The sequence below is a fragment of the Microtus ochrogaster genome, unplaced genomic scaffold (genome assembly GCF_000317375.1).
Source record: "Microtus ochrogaster isolate Prairie Vole_2 unplaced genomic scaffold, MicOch1.0 UNK45, whole genome shotgun sequence".
NCBI lineage: Eukaryota > Metazoa > Chordata > Mammalia > Rodentia > Cricetidae > Microtus > Microtus ochrogaster.
Window position 1 is genome coordinate 918,322 of NW_004949143.1, and position 13,848 is coordinate 932,169.

The 13,848-nt window shown below is 39.6% G+C and overlaps 1 protein-coding gene across 1 annotated transcript in view; it reads left to right on the forward strand.

The window, feature by feature from the left end:
- Nucleotides 1-2,869, forward strand: part of Gabre (gamma-aminobutyric acid type A receptor epsilon subunit) — a 19,012-nt gene extending 16,143 nt beyond the window's left edge. The window contains exons 7-9 of the mRNA XM_026777091.1: nt 304-456; nt 582-781; nt 1,013-2,869. Coding sequence (XP_026632892.1) covers nt 304-456; nt 582-781; nt 1,013-1,399 — 740 coding nt within the window. The 3' untranslated portion in view covers nt 1,400-2,869. The remainder of the gene's footprint in view (nt 1-303; nt 457-581; nt 782-1,012) is intronic.
- Nucleotides 2,870-13,848: the final 10,979 nt, after the last annotated feature.

The following is a 13,848-nucleotide window of genomic DNA, read 5'->3' on the forward strand; positions in this document are numbered from 1 at the left end:
GCCTGCGTAACAGAGTATGCCAGCTGGAGCTACAGGTTTCAGCAGCTTTTAACAGACCCATTGCTATTGAGAGGAAGAATAATGAAGTGAGAGGAGTTATTACTGCTCTCATGCTGGCTTATCTCTCAACTGGCCAGGTGTCTTAGAGTAAGTCTCCCCTCTGGGCTTCTACTGGATTACATTGAAAATAGTGTGCCTTTATTCTAGAACTCTGGTAGGATGTCCTTGAGCTGGACAGTGGAATCCAAGATATATATGTGGTGTTAGACGTCAGGCCAGAGCGGTGTGTTTTATGTCTTTCAGGTGACTTCATGGTCATGACCTTCTTCTTCAACATGAGCAGGCGGTTTGGCTTCATTGTCTTTCAAAATTATGTCCCTTCATCTGTGACCACAATGCTCTCCTGGGTCTCCTTCTGGATCAAGATAGAGGCTTCTGCGGCCAGGACCTCTGTAGGTAAGAAAGTATGTGATTGTACGTTTGGGCGTGTGTCAGAAGAAAAATCCTTGTTTCTGCTATCCTGTAAGCAGTTTAATGCATAGGTCAGAAGCTTAGCCCACTTTCACTCCTTGCTCTTATAGGAGTCAGTTCTGTAGTCACCATGGCCACGCTGGGCACCCTTTCCCGTAAGAATTTCCCACGAGTCTCCTATTTCACAGCTTTGGACTTGTATATTTCCATTTGTTTCGTCTTGTGCTTCTGTACTCTACTAGAGTTTGCTGTGCTGAACTACCTGATCTACAACGAGACGAAACGACAGACTTCTCCAAAGCTGTACCATGTAAGTACCAGCTGTTGGTGTGGGCAGCAAAGCTTTAGATGAGGGTACTAGCTTCCCAAGTGATTGGAAATTCCCTGGGGTCGTGGAGGAAATAAACCTCCTGGTGTGATGGTGGAAATCCCAGAGGGCCCAGAACTAGTATGGCAAGTGTAGTTTCTAGAAAATTCTAGGCAACCTTTACTCTTGGTTCACATCTCCTTGACTGTTTCCTTCTTTTTTTCTCTGTTTCAGCTTGCATCCGGTAGCCATGCTAATACACGTACTCGTGCTCGTGCCCGCACCCGCGCTCGTGCCCGTGCCCGTGCCCGCCAGCAGCAGGAAGTGTTTGTGTGTGAGATCATCACCTATGACAGGAATGCTGAAGAGGAGCATCAGTATTGCCCAGTCCAGCAGTCAAGAAGACCCCAGTGTCCCCGGAGGCGATGTGACAGGAGCTATGTGTGCTTCAGGATTCTCAGGAGATACCTCTGCATGGCTCCTGGTTGTGAAGGCAACACCTGCCAGCGAGGCCGCATCTGCATCCATGTTTACCGCTTGGATAACTACTCGCGCGTGCTTTTCCCTATTACATTCTTTTTCTTCAATCTGCTCTACTGGCTGATTTACCTTAACCTGTAGGCTCCAGCTGGTAGCTTATGGGGCAGCCTCCGCAGTTCCCCAGGAGGTGTCAAGCCCCTTTGCCAAGGGAGTTGGGAGATAACAGCAACAGCATCAGAGGTACCTAGAAAGAGTTTTTCCTAACCTGGTTCCCAGTGCAAGCCTATAGAGAGTTTGTCTCTACTGGCCCTCTCCCCCTTAGCCTGCTCACTCAGTCAACAGCCTTTCTCAAGTAACGGCCCACCTCTCTATTTTTCAAAGAGCATTCATGATGCTCAGTGTGCCACATTTGAGCAGATAAGATACCTCCCAGTGGTATTAACAGTTACTGTCTTTCCCCAGAAGCCCATGCTTCCCTTAGTGATGATGCTAAGGGGCCCAGCTCAGGCTCAGCCCCAGAACGCACAGAGCGACAATATAGCAGGAGTATCCCCACCCTTAAGTCTTTAAGTCAGACCATTAGATTCTTGGATTTTCCTTGACCTCCCTCCCTCTCCACATACACACACACAATCTCTGTAGAAGGTGAGGAACAAGCAAGTGGGCATATTTGGGAAAGTAACTCCTCTCAGTTGCTGGGCCATCTCCGTCTCCACACCTGCCTCCATCTGCAGTACCAATTCACTTCCCTTCATCCAATGGGTATCTCTTTGTGTGTGAAATATTTGTAATTTCCCTTGCTTTGTATGCCCCTTCTTCCTCCTCCTTGACCCTTGTAATTCGTTCTGTAACTTCCCCAGTGACTTTCCCAGCCCTGATCCAGGTACTAGGCTTTGGTGACTCACTGGGACCAAGAAACTGAGTACATTGTTTGGCAGCAGCCATTAGCTGCCACTGATTGGTGCTCACCTCAGGCACAGTCTAAATGTTTGACTGCTTTCTTGGCCCCTGGACCTGAAAGCCAGTTCACTGCCATCCCTGGGGCACTCACACAATTGCAATCAATTGAACTCCCTTAAATTTATATAGACTTTTCCCTTTGGAAAAACACTTTTGACAAACCATTTCTATTTGGAGTCTTGTTCTAGCCCTGTGACATCTTTGGGCACAGTTTGTTCTCCATTTGCAGATGGCAACCTTGAGGTACAGATTTCTATGTGACTGTGGGTCTTGCTGAAAGCCAATCGAGTGCCCCCCTGTCACCTGCTAAAAGCACATGGCAGGGCTAGGAAGCTTTGATCACCATGACTCAATTTTGTTTCCCCTGCTTGCACCCCAGTAGCAGAGCATAGAGTAATGACAGCCCCCCTGAAGCGTGGACCTGCTCCTAACTAGGCCTGAGGTGACCAGACTGCTCTGCAGGTTGAACTCCTGCCTCCAGTAACCCAGTGAGACGAGTTTGTACATGTCCCAATACTTGTATATGCTGAACAGAATCTGTGTCTGTACTTTGTGTGGGGGGGGGGGCGGGTAGGGATTGGGAAATCCATCTGCTTTTCGTCACCATCATCTGTAAAGGGGAAATATGTAAATAAAGCTATCAGCAAAGCATTCAAGATGTGGCTGATTTTTCTCTTCTTCCAAGCTTATTTTTAATTAAATCTATTGCTTGACATGAGAGGATCAAATAATAGATAATCTTATATACATACCAAATTCATTCTGATCAGGATCATGCCCAGCACCCTCTCTTATCTCCCTTTTGCTCCTGCCAAGCCCACTTCTCCCTCCCATTTTCAAGTGTGTTTTCTGTTTGGTTGCTTTCATGATCCCTTGAGTAACAAAGGCTGCCTAAACATGAACATGTTCTCTACTCACCTACCAGACATGTGCTAAGTACCCTTCTCTCATTAGTAGTTACAAAATGGACAGAGGCACCAACCAGTATGTGTGGCTGCCTTCATACATTCCTTGACCTACTTTCATTTTCTCTGTCTTCCCTTTATAGTGCTTTTCACTCTTGCGCCTACCTTATTAGAGTTAGAAAGCCCCAAGACGCCAACAGGTTCAGGTCATCTCACACAATTCCCGATGTAGAACCCTGTGAAGATGGAGATGCTTTGGCACAAAGAAAGAAAACATTTTCTTTCTGTCACACAACCCACAACTTGTAGAGTCTGTCATACTGTCGGTCAGTAGTGGAGTGAAGTTATATTCCAGAAATCTTGATACCCTTGCCCCAAATAAAAATCATTTGTTGAGCTGGAGAACTAAGGTTTTTAACCCTCAAAAGAAGTTTCTGAAGGTATGTATTGAGAAATGTTAGCCCTTGTATCCTGTGATACTTCTATATCAAACAATAACGGGAACCTAGAGGAGACAAAAGTGTGAATAGCTGACATTTTTGTCATAACATTCTTACTGTGATGTTCAACTACTTTTTCTTACAAGAAACCTATATACCTGACGTTTCAATGTGGGACTAAACAAATCCACTTAAAAACCTGAGAGAGCTTGGGAAATTATTCTAGATAAAAAAGAATAGAGTTAAACATGGCTTCTTGATAGCAGCACTTTCTCTGGTGGGCTCTGCTTGCTAGAGGCAAGTACTCTCATTTAAGAGAGGCTTCCTGACTCAGCTTTTATTTCAAGGACAGTCTGGTCTATAGAGTGAGCTCCACGACAGCCAAAGATACTCAGAGAAACCCTGTCTCAAAAAGCTAAAAACTAAAAGTAAAAATAAAAGAAATAGAGTTTAAAATAAAGCCATGTAAAGATGAAAAATACACAGAGAGTCTGGATACTGTATGTTATTTTGTTGTCTTTGAATTGCATGACTTCTGAGGAAAGAGTAACAGCTACTAAAAGACATTTGATTATAAATGCTACTGAATTCAACATATATATTTGGAAAATGCCTTGACTTTAAAATAAAAGTTAAAAGATAGGTTACTTTGGGGAAGAGGTTTTGCTTTTGTTTCCACAAGAAAGGAGAGGCTGTGGATTCAATCTGACGTTTGACCAAGGAAAACCCCTGAGAAATCTCTGGTAGGAGTGGATGTCTGAGTTATACATCCAGAACAGTTTCAAGACTGCTGCCTGAGATGATCAAGACTCACAGAATATTCCATTCAGGACTTGACCATAATTCAAAATTTTCTTTAGGTCCCTATAAGATTATCAGTGTTCTCAATCAGCAGGAAGCAGCCTATAAAACTATGCCCACATTCCCAAAAAATGGATTATGAATATTTATCTTCATTTAGAGTGTTGGTTACAAGATGTTATGAATAATGGTCTGGATGGACAAAAAGCTAAACAAAGGATATTAGATTTAGAGTTCTTGGGGGGGTTTTTGTTTATTTGTTTTTAAGGTGGGGAAGTGCTGTGGGACAATGGTTTTACCTTGTAAAGATTTGTTTCTTGTACTTATTTGATAAAACACTAATTAGTCAGTAGCCAGGCAGGAAGTAGAGGCAGGACAATGAGAACAGGAGAATTCTGGGAGAGGAAAAATTCAGTCTGCAGTTCATGACCCAGGCACAGAAGAAGCCAGACACAAAGCAAGCAAGATGTGACTGCCTAACCAAAAAAGGTACCAAGCCATGTGGCTAACACAGGCAAGTATTATGGGCTAATATAAGTTATAAAAGTTAATAAGAAGCCTGAACTGATAGGCCAATCAGTTTATAATTAATATAGACCTCTGTGTGTTTCTTTGGGGCTAAACAGCTGCGGGACCGGGAGGGACAGTAAAGCATCAGTCAACATATGCCCTTGAATTAGAGATATGGCTCAGTTGTAGAGTGTGCGCCTAGCATGCACAGAGCCCTAGATTTAGCCCCCAGTGCTACAGAAATATAAAAGTATCTTCATTCCTACTGCATATTTTCTGATGTCCTAACACACTGCAAATATCCTTGGAACATGTGATGTTTCCTCCCTTTTGCTTTTTAAATTAAAAGACACAAGGGAAAATGACCATCTGAATCTTAAGAAAGTAGACAAATAAATTGTGAGCACACAATTTAAATTTAAATGTGCTTTGAAACATCAAAATAGTGTTGTAATAGGAGCGGTGGGCTGCGTCCCTGGCACCCGGCCACCCGCACGGCTAGCTTTACCCAAAATAATTACACGGAAACTGTATTCTTTTAAACACTGCCTGGCCCATTAGTTCCAGCCTCTTATTGGCTAGCTCTTACATATCAATCTAACCCATTACTAATAATCTGTGTAACTCCACGAGCTGGCTTACCAGGAAAGATCTTAACCTGAGTCTGTCTGGAGTGGGAGAATCATGGCGACTCTCTGATTCAGCTTCTTTCTCCCAGCATTCTGTTCTGTTTACTCCATCCACCTAAGGGTTGGCCTATCAAATGGGCCTAGGCAGTTTCTTTATTAATTATCCAATGAAAGCAACAGATTAGAAAGAAATCACTCCCACATCATTTCCCCTTTTTCTGTTTAAACAAAAAAGAAGGTTTTCATTTTAACATAGTACAATTACATATAGCAAAACAGTTATAAAGTAAGAATTACAGTTACAATATTTCTATTTTACCTTTATAATAATGGAAAACTATAACTATCTATCCATTCTTCAACTCCATCAAAGACTCCAGAAGGATATTATTACCTAAGCACACAAGAAATCCCAAACTCTAGAAATGACAGAGACATCTCGCTGCCTGGACAGTCACCCAAAGTTCTTTTGTACTGTTGGGGCATCCATCTTCAGCCTTTAGGCCCATAGTATCCATCAGACATTTTTATCAAGCAGGAAATTTCAAAGACAGTTTAGTCACTTTCTGTTGTATTCTGCAGAATGTCTCGCAGACTCCTTCATGAATCAGGGACCCCGAAAGACCATCTCACCTTTAGGCAAGTTCAGCAGTCCGCTCTCTGCAGGTTCTCTGTGTCCAGTCATGCATCAGTCCAGGAAAGAGCAGTTTCTTGCCCAAATGGCTATCAAACTCCATAAGGATCCTCTTCGATGCCCATCTTCCTCTTGAAGTAGCTGGTGCTGCCAGGAGCAGACGTGTCTCCTTGTCATGAGAAGCCCTAAGTTATTATAATATTTTAAATGCCATATTCTGCAGTCTTTGAGAGATATGAAGAATGTCTATCTAACTGAAATATATCTCTATATATCTGGAAAATCTAACTAACATGACTACAAGCTTTACTATTATCGATGATTATCCATTAGCAACCTATATTTCCTATTATACATTACATTTTAAATGAACTACACAATCACAATACCTTAATCAATATCAGAAATACATATACATATAACAAAATTGACCTTAAAATCCATACCAATGTAAATTATTCATATCTATATCAAAATAGCACAAATAAGATTCCATAATTGTTCTACAAAAAATGTACGATATCTAATACCCCTATTTGTGGGTCTTAAAAAACAAGTAATCAAGTGTTTAAAAATGAGAAAATTGAAATAGTAACTGGCCATACACCTGAAATAGTAATGAGGAAAATATATTAGTAAAACCCATAAAATGTAGCTAATAGTAAATTTATATAAGGCAATCTTAATTTAAGCATTTTAGTTACTAAATACAATGGAAAACAAGAAGCTCAGCATCAAAATCTAGAGACTAAAAAGGATGAAAACTGCATCACAGAAGTACGTGGTAAGGAAGAATTTTTATTATAAACAGTATAGAGACAATTCAGGCATTTGAAACACAATAAAACAGCCTCTTTCCTTTTATATTCAAATTAAAGATGCTTATTTCCATGAGAAAGGGAAAAGGGGAGAAAGCAGAATAGAAGTTGAAGATGAGTAAAATTTATTTTATCTATGTTTTAAAAGACAAAATCCCTCTAGGGATAATATTGGTGAGTATGTTTACATACTTGAGGTAGGAAAGTGCCTTTGAAACATGACATAAAATACCAGATACTGTAAAGGAAATTGCTTAAAATATTTCACATAAAAAAATAACAAAAACCAAAAAGTATATAGAATAAAACAAATACACAGTCACAGGTGAGTTTTTGGTGAACATAGTGTCTAAGCTTAAGACAGATATAATTTTTTATGTGTATCTTTGTATGTGCGGGTGGGGGTGGCGAGTGTAGGTCATTACACTAGTATAAGTAGGAAATCATGAAAGTGGAGGGGTTGATCTAGGAAGGAGGACAAAAGAGTGTGTGTGTGTGTGTGTGTGTGTGTGTGTGTGTGTGTGTGTGTGTGTGTGTGATATGATATGATACTGAGAGAAGGGAACTAGCCAGAAAGAGGGAGAGCTGTGGGCAAAAGGATGAATTCGGACAAAGTATACGGTATGCATGTATATAGGTATGAAAACACTAAAATAAAAACTATTACTTGGTATGCTATATTTTATGGCATTTGTTTACTTATTGTCAGATTGTACAACTGTAAACCAGAGAAAAACTTGCAGGAGTCAGCCCTCCCCTTCAACCATGAGGGTTCTGGGAACTGAACTCAAGTAATCAGGTTTGGTAGCAAGCATCTTTACCCACTCAACAGACTCTCTAGTAAAGGAAAGCAAACCTAGGTATAAAGTCAAAACGAATCCTAGGCAGTTTTTAAGAAGCTTGGTGTACCCAAAGTGCTTCCAAGTGACTGAATGAATTCCTTCAAGACTTCTGACATCCTGCTGGTCTCTTTTGCTGATAAGAGTAATGGATAAACAGGCCTTAGTGAGAAAGTAGCTATGCTGTGGGAATTGCTTAAAACCTGCAGTTCTGCAAATCAAATCATTGTCCAGTTACATTGAATTTCAGATAAATTTTGGTATGAATATGTGTGGCACAAATAATAAAAACCCAGAGACCGATATTGGGGTTCAACCTGAAGATCAGAAAAGCAAAGCAGCCAGGCCACTAGAGAGTTCTTAACTCTAAGAAATCCGTAGGCTGTAAGATTCCTGCTACCAGGAATCTCAGAATGACACAGGGCTGAGAGCTGTCTCTTTCTATTTTATGTCCTTCTCTTGTGCTGGGATTAAAGCCGTGCACCACTACTTCTAGGCTTCTATGGCAAACTAGTGTGACTACTGGGATTTAAGGTGTGTGCCACCACTGCCTGGTCTGTATGGCTGACCAGTGGGGCTGTTTTACTCTCTGATCTTCAGGCAAACTTTATTTATTAAAATACAAATGAAATATCACTACAAATATGCTTCCTTGGAAGCCATGTTTTCCTAAGGGAATGTTCCTAATCCAACACTGAGTGCAGCAGCACTTTCAGAGTAAAAGTTCTCTCTTGAGTCCCTCCTCCTTTATTGTTCAAAAGTATCCCACTATTCTCATCCCATCTTGGCATGTGCTTCCAAGGTGACCTAAACTGAGTTTGTTGATACCAGAAATGATTCCAGAAAGGATGTTGTAAGTAGGGATTCTGGGACTGATTTAGTCATATTATGTTAAGAAATGATCACTCCTTGAATGATGCATGGGTAGCAGACAGTACCTTGCACACTGTGACTAAGCTCAAATCCTGAAGATTTCATGGCGGTTACACTGTGAAAATAATCCAATGGGGAATATTCTGTTTGCTGGGCCATACATTTGAAAGCTGAAATAGTAAAGGCTGTATACAGAAGGTGGGGTTGGCAAGTTCTTACTAGTTAGTATTATTATCTATAAAAAGATACAGAGAAAACCAAATTCATTAACAATGGTTAACAGATAAATATGAATCAGAAACTTACAAAGGGGATTTTCTTTTCTACAGCCACAGAAGTGCTATAAACCCATAACATAAGAGTTAGACTTGATAATCTACAGAGATGAACTAAAAATTCGGCCAAATCATGTTAACTAAAGTGAGGGCCTGATTTGGGAAAACTCATTACTTTGAAAAACTGAGTAGTGTCACATGAATGGGTACACAGAGAAAGAATTAAAGCTTTGTAGATTTCCCTGGAAACTCAGTCTTAAGAAGCAGTCCACCCTTCTCTACTAAGAGTTAGTATTCAGATTTGTTTGAAAGATCCTGCTAAGCCAATAATTGGAGTTAAATCCAAGTGAGATAAGCAGGAAGGTCTAGGTATGATAAAGGAGGAAAGAGAAAATCCTCCAGGTAAGCTCTAAAGCTTGTGGGGGAAGTCAGTGGCAGACATTTGAGGATGCTTTATCAAGAAGGCTAAAACACAAAAGTAAATAACTAGAAATCCATCCACACGAGGATGGTTTCTGAAGACATATTATTTGAGTCTAGTAAGAAAACCAAGAAAGGTGGCAAAAAAAACTTTGATAAAGTGGCACTGGGAAACTTAGAGAAACTGAATTAAGTTAGAAAACCCATTTCCTTTGCAGTAATAAAGGAAGGGATGCAAAGGTTTAGAAACAAGATGCTATAAAGGATAGATCATGTTCTTTATTAAGTGAACTCAGGAGTGAACTCTTTCACCTCCAAGAGAGGACCATATTCCATAAGAGGACCTAGAATATGTATAACTCACCAAAATATTAAGAATGTACTGTTTAAGGAAGCATCATCATCACAAAGCTCAATTATGGCTCTCTTCTGCAAAGATATGAACTTGGATGTTTTATTTAAACTTTTACAACAAAAGACCATAGTCTTAGTGTCCTATAGACAAGAAAATTTATTTATTTATTTAGTGAAGATTGTAAAGCTAAAAATAAAGTTATTATGTCTAGTGAGGTCCTGCTTCTTGGTTCATAGATAGCAGCTTAGTCATTATGGCTACAAAGCTAGGAGGGTCTCTCTTGAGTCTTATGAAGGTACTAATGCAATTCATGAAGAATTTACCATCATAATTTAATCAGCTCTCAAAGGCATCATCTCCCACTATCATCAAACTGTCACTTAGGATTTAAACCTAGGGATCTGGAAGCAGAAACATTTGTTATATATCATATAGCTAGTAACAATGGGGATGATGGTGTCTCTGAGCAATTAAAATCAGGCCTTATTGTTTAATTACCAGAAATGAATGTCTAAAATTATTTTATGTTACTAAGTTGGAGAAGTAGCTTAGGGAACTTGATCAACAGGTAGAAAACTGAGGTGATGGTGGTTGTAGTTTAAAGAACAGATAAAAATGGTGAGCAGCCAACACTGGTGCTTCTTAAAATATACAATCATGTATAACACAAGAACAGAAAGCTGAGGATGACTTTCTAAGTAAAAAGCCATAAAGTTTTACTCAGTTCTTCATCTGACCCATGCTTTAGAATTGTAAACTATATGCAGAGTAAGTGGTCTTGTCTCAAGAGAGAAGTGTCATGAATCACAATGGTAAGTACATACTATGATTATATCCCAACTCCTTCACCAAAAGGTTTTCAGATAGTCATTCTGATGACAACATGCCTTAAAAACAGGAAGATACCCAGACATTTCAAAAGTTTTTGAACATACCAATTGGAACTAATACTGAATAGTAGATCAAAGTATAGAGAGCAAGTAATAAATAAAGTTATTTTTCCTTGTTACTATGATAAAAATACCTAGTGGTATTTTGATTCACAGTTTGAGATACAGAAATGGCAACAGAAGCATGAAACAGGTGGTGACATTGTGTCCCCAGTAAGAAAGTAGAGAAAGGAATGTTGCTGAAGCTCCTTTTTGTCTTTTTTACTTGGTTTAGGATCACAGCTCACGGGCCGGTTGTTTCGTCTTAATTAATCTAATATAGAGATTAGAGACCTGCCCAGAGATTTGTCTCCAGAGTGATTCTATATGCTAACAACTTAACAATCAAAATTAACCATCACACAAATCCCACCTAAAGCATAGTTCTCTGAGGCTCATATTTAGTCATTACCTTTGCAGACGTGCATATATAACTGTACTTGATATACCTGAAATTTAGAGTGGCTCCCAAACTGTCTGTGATCTCTGTTCTAAGAACTAGCATAGTGGAAAAGTTAAACAGAGTAAATCAAAAGAATGCACAAGTCAGGAATGGACATCCAATGCCATTTTTGAAGTTCTTAAAGACATTATCATTGCATTTTGTTCCATGAAAGGATGCATCAAAAGAATTTTCCCCAAAGGATATGTTAATTCTAACACCCTGGCAATAATGTTGTCCTAAAAGATCCAGGCTGCTGGAGTATTAATGAGAAATATCACTTCTGCTTGTTACAAGGACACATAATACCAATTGGGAATGAAAACTATGCAGAAGCCAGCAGAGTATGTGGTAGGACACACGAACTCACTTTAGAAAGTTATGATAGATCCTAGAAGCACTGGGAAACTACTGCCCATCTCAATGAGGTTTATAGAGGTCTACTTGTCAGAAACATACTAAGATGGCCCACTCAATGTATAATACAAAGAGTTGCATCTTGAGGTCTCCAGCGTAAAAAGTAATTGAAGGCCTGGTAGGCCTCTTGGGGTTCCTAGGAGCAAATACTCATGTGAGGATGAGTACTTAGGCCCATGTGTCATGTAGCACAAAAAGTTTAGAGGACAGGAGTAGGAGAGAGACTTGAGCAATATCAAACTGCGATGTAAGAAGTTTTTGGATTGTTTGGTCTTATAGACCCTGTAGTGTCAAAGTTGTCTTTATGTATTTCTTAAGGATAGCCCTCATGGGAGTATTGGCATGCAGCATCCTTTTGGAGATGAGCCATGCAATCTGTATTAGGCACTTATATGCCTTTCTAGAGGCAGCTTCTGCTGTGTTTCTGGATCTAATGAAAGATAATGATGGCTCATAAGATGCTAAGTGGCTATGCATCTGGAGTCTGGTTGCCAACACACACACACACACACACACACACACACACACACACACTGCAATAAATACATGTAGCACGATTGATAAAAGCTCAGAGAGAGAAATTGGAGTTCAACCTGAAGGTCAGAAAAGCAAAACAGCCAACCACTGGCTCTTACCTCAGTCTGAAATGGCGATCCTGCCTCTAGGAATCTCAGAAGGAGTCTGATTGAGAGCTGTCTCCTCCCGTCATATATTCCTATCCGCGGCTGGGATTAAAGGTGTGCACCACTACCACCTGGTTTCTATGGCAAAGTAGCGTGGTTCTGGGATTAAAGATGTGTGTCACCACTGTCTGGTCTGTAAGGCTGATTAGCGCAGCTGTTTTACTCTCTGATCTTCATTCAGGCAAGCTTTATTTATTAAAATACGAATGAAATATCAGTACAAAAACAGCCTCCCTAAATGAAGCATAAGCATCAAATTCTAGAGCCGTCATACAAACATCCATGCTACAGTAGCCCTAGACCTCCTCTCTTGATAGTACATGCTTGGAAAAGCTCATAGACTTTTTTTTGTCATATTGTCTGTTTTACCTATTAGCAGATTCACAACTTACCCGACTGTATCTTAAGCTCACTAATCATTATATAGCATATATTGGAGAATAAGTAAAGACAAATATTAAGAGAGACACATATTTCTTTTTTTTTCTTTTTTTTTTTTGGTTTTTCGAGACAGGGTTTCTCTGTGGCTTTGGAGCCTGTCCTGGAACTAGCTCTTGTAGACCAGGCTGGTCTCGAACTCACAGAGATCCGCCTGCCTCTGCCTCCCGAGTGCTGGGATTAAAGGCATGCGCCACCACCGCCCACACATATTTCTTACGAAGATCCATGGACTTCAAGCAAATACAGAACACTATTTAACAGGAGAAAGGAAACCTATTATGAAAGCCTATGAGGTTTAGAAATTTGAGGATCTAGATAACTGAGGAAATCAATTGTGAATTAGGATGTTCCTTCTTCTGGACTCAGGCTCCTATTCAAAAACCAATTCATGCAATTTAATTGGCCTCCCAAAATTGCTAGGGTTCCCATTCAACCTGTGTGGGTGATCCAAGTCAACATCTCATTTTACAGTCATAGTTCTCAAATATTTCTGGCACCAATCGATGCTAGTTGGGAATGACTCTGAGGCAAAAAACAACATGTGAGAAATCTATTGGAATGTGTCCTCCAGTTGGGTGGAAAAGAAAAGAATCACTATCAGACAGAAGAAATTGACCTGTTGTACATTCATCACAGAGGCCTTATCCCATTCCAGTGACAAGGTGGTGAATATCATTACAGTAGCTTCCATCTGATGCACAGTTATAATATTAGACATATAAAGAGAAGATCATGAGTCTTTTGCACAAAAGGTTAATGACTCTAAAAAACAAATATTTTAACAAGCTTCAAAACAAAACCACAATAGTGAACTGGGTAAATGATATGAAAAAAATAACATAAATGCAAATATATGTAAAAAATATATTCAATTTTTCCCAGCAATCTAAGATATACAAATACAGATATGAATTGGACAGGAGAGAAAATGATTAATGGTAGTAAATACTATGTGTCAGAAATTAAGCATTTTTTGCCTGGTTGTAGAAACCGATATAAAGTGTTGGAAGATTATCTAGGAATATATATTAAGATATAAATAGCACATCACCTTCTAAGTAGTTTGTTCTAGTCATGGACATCAGTCTCACAGAGATTACAAAGGCACATGAGTATAGACATATTATTTATATATATATACAAACCATAATCAAGTTTAAGAGAGTACAATTAACATGACTGAATTTCTAGTCAAGCAATTAGAAATTTGTTTTTTTTT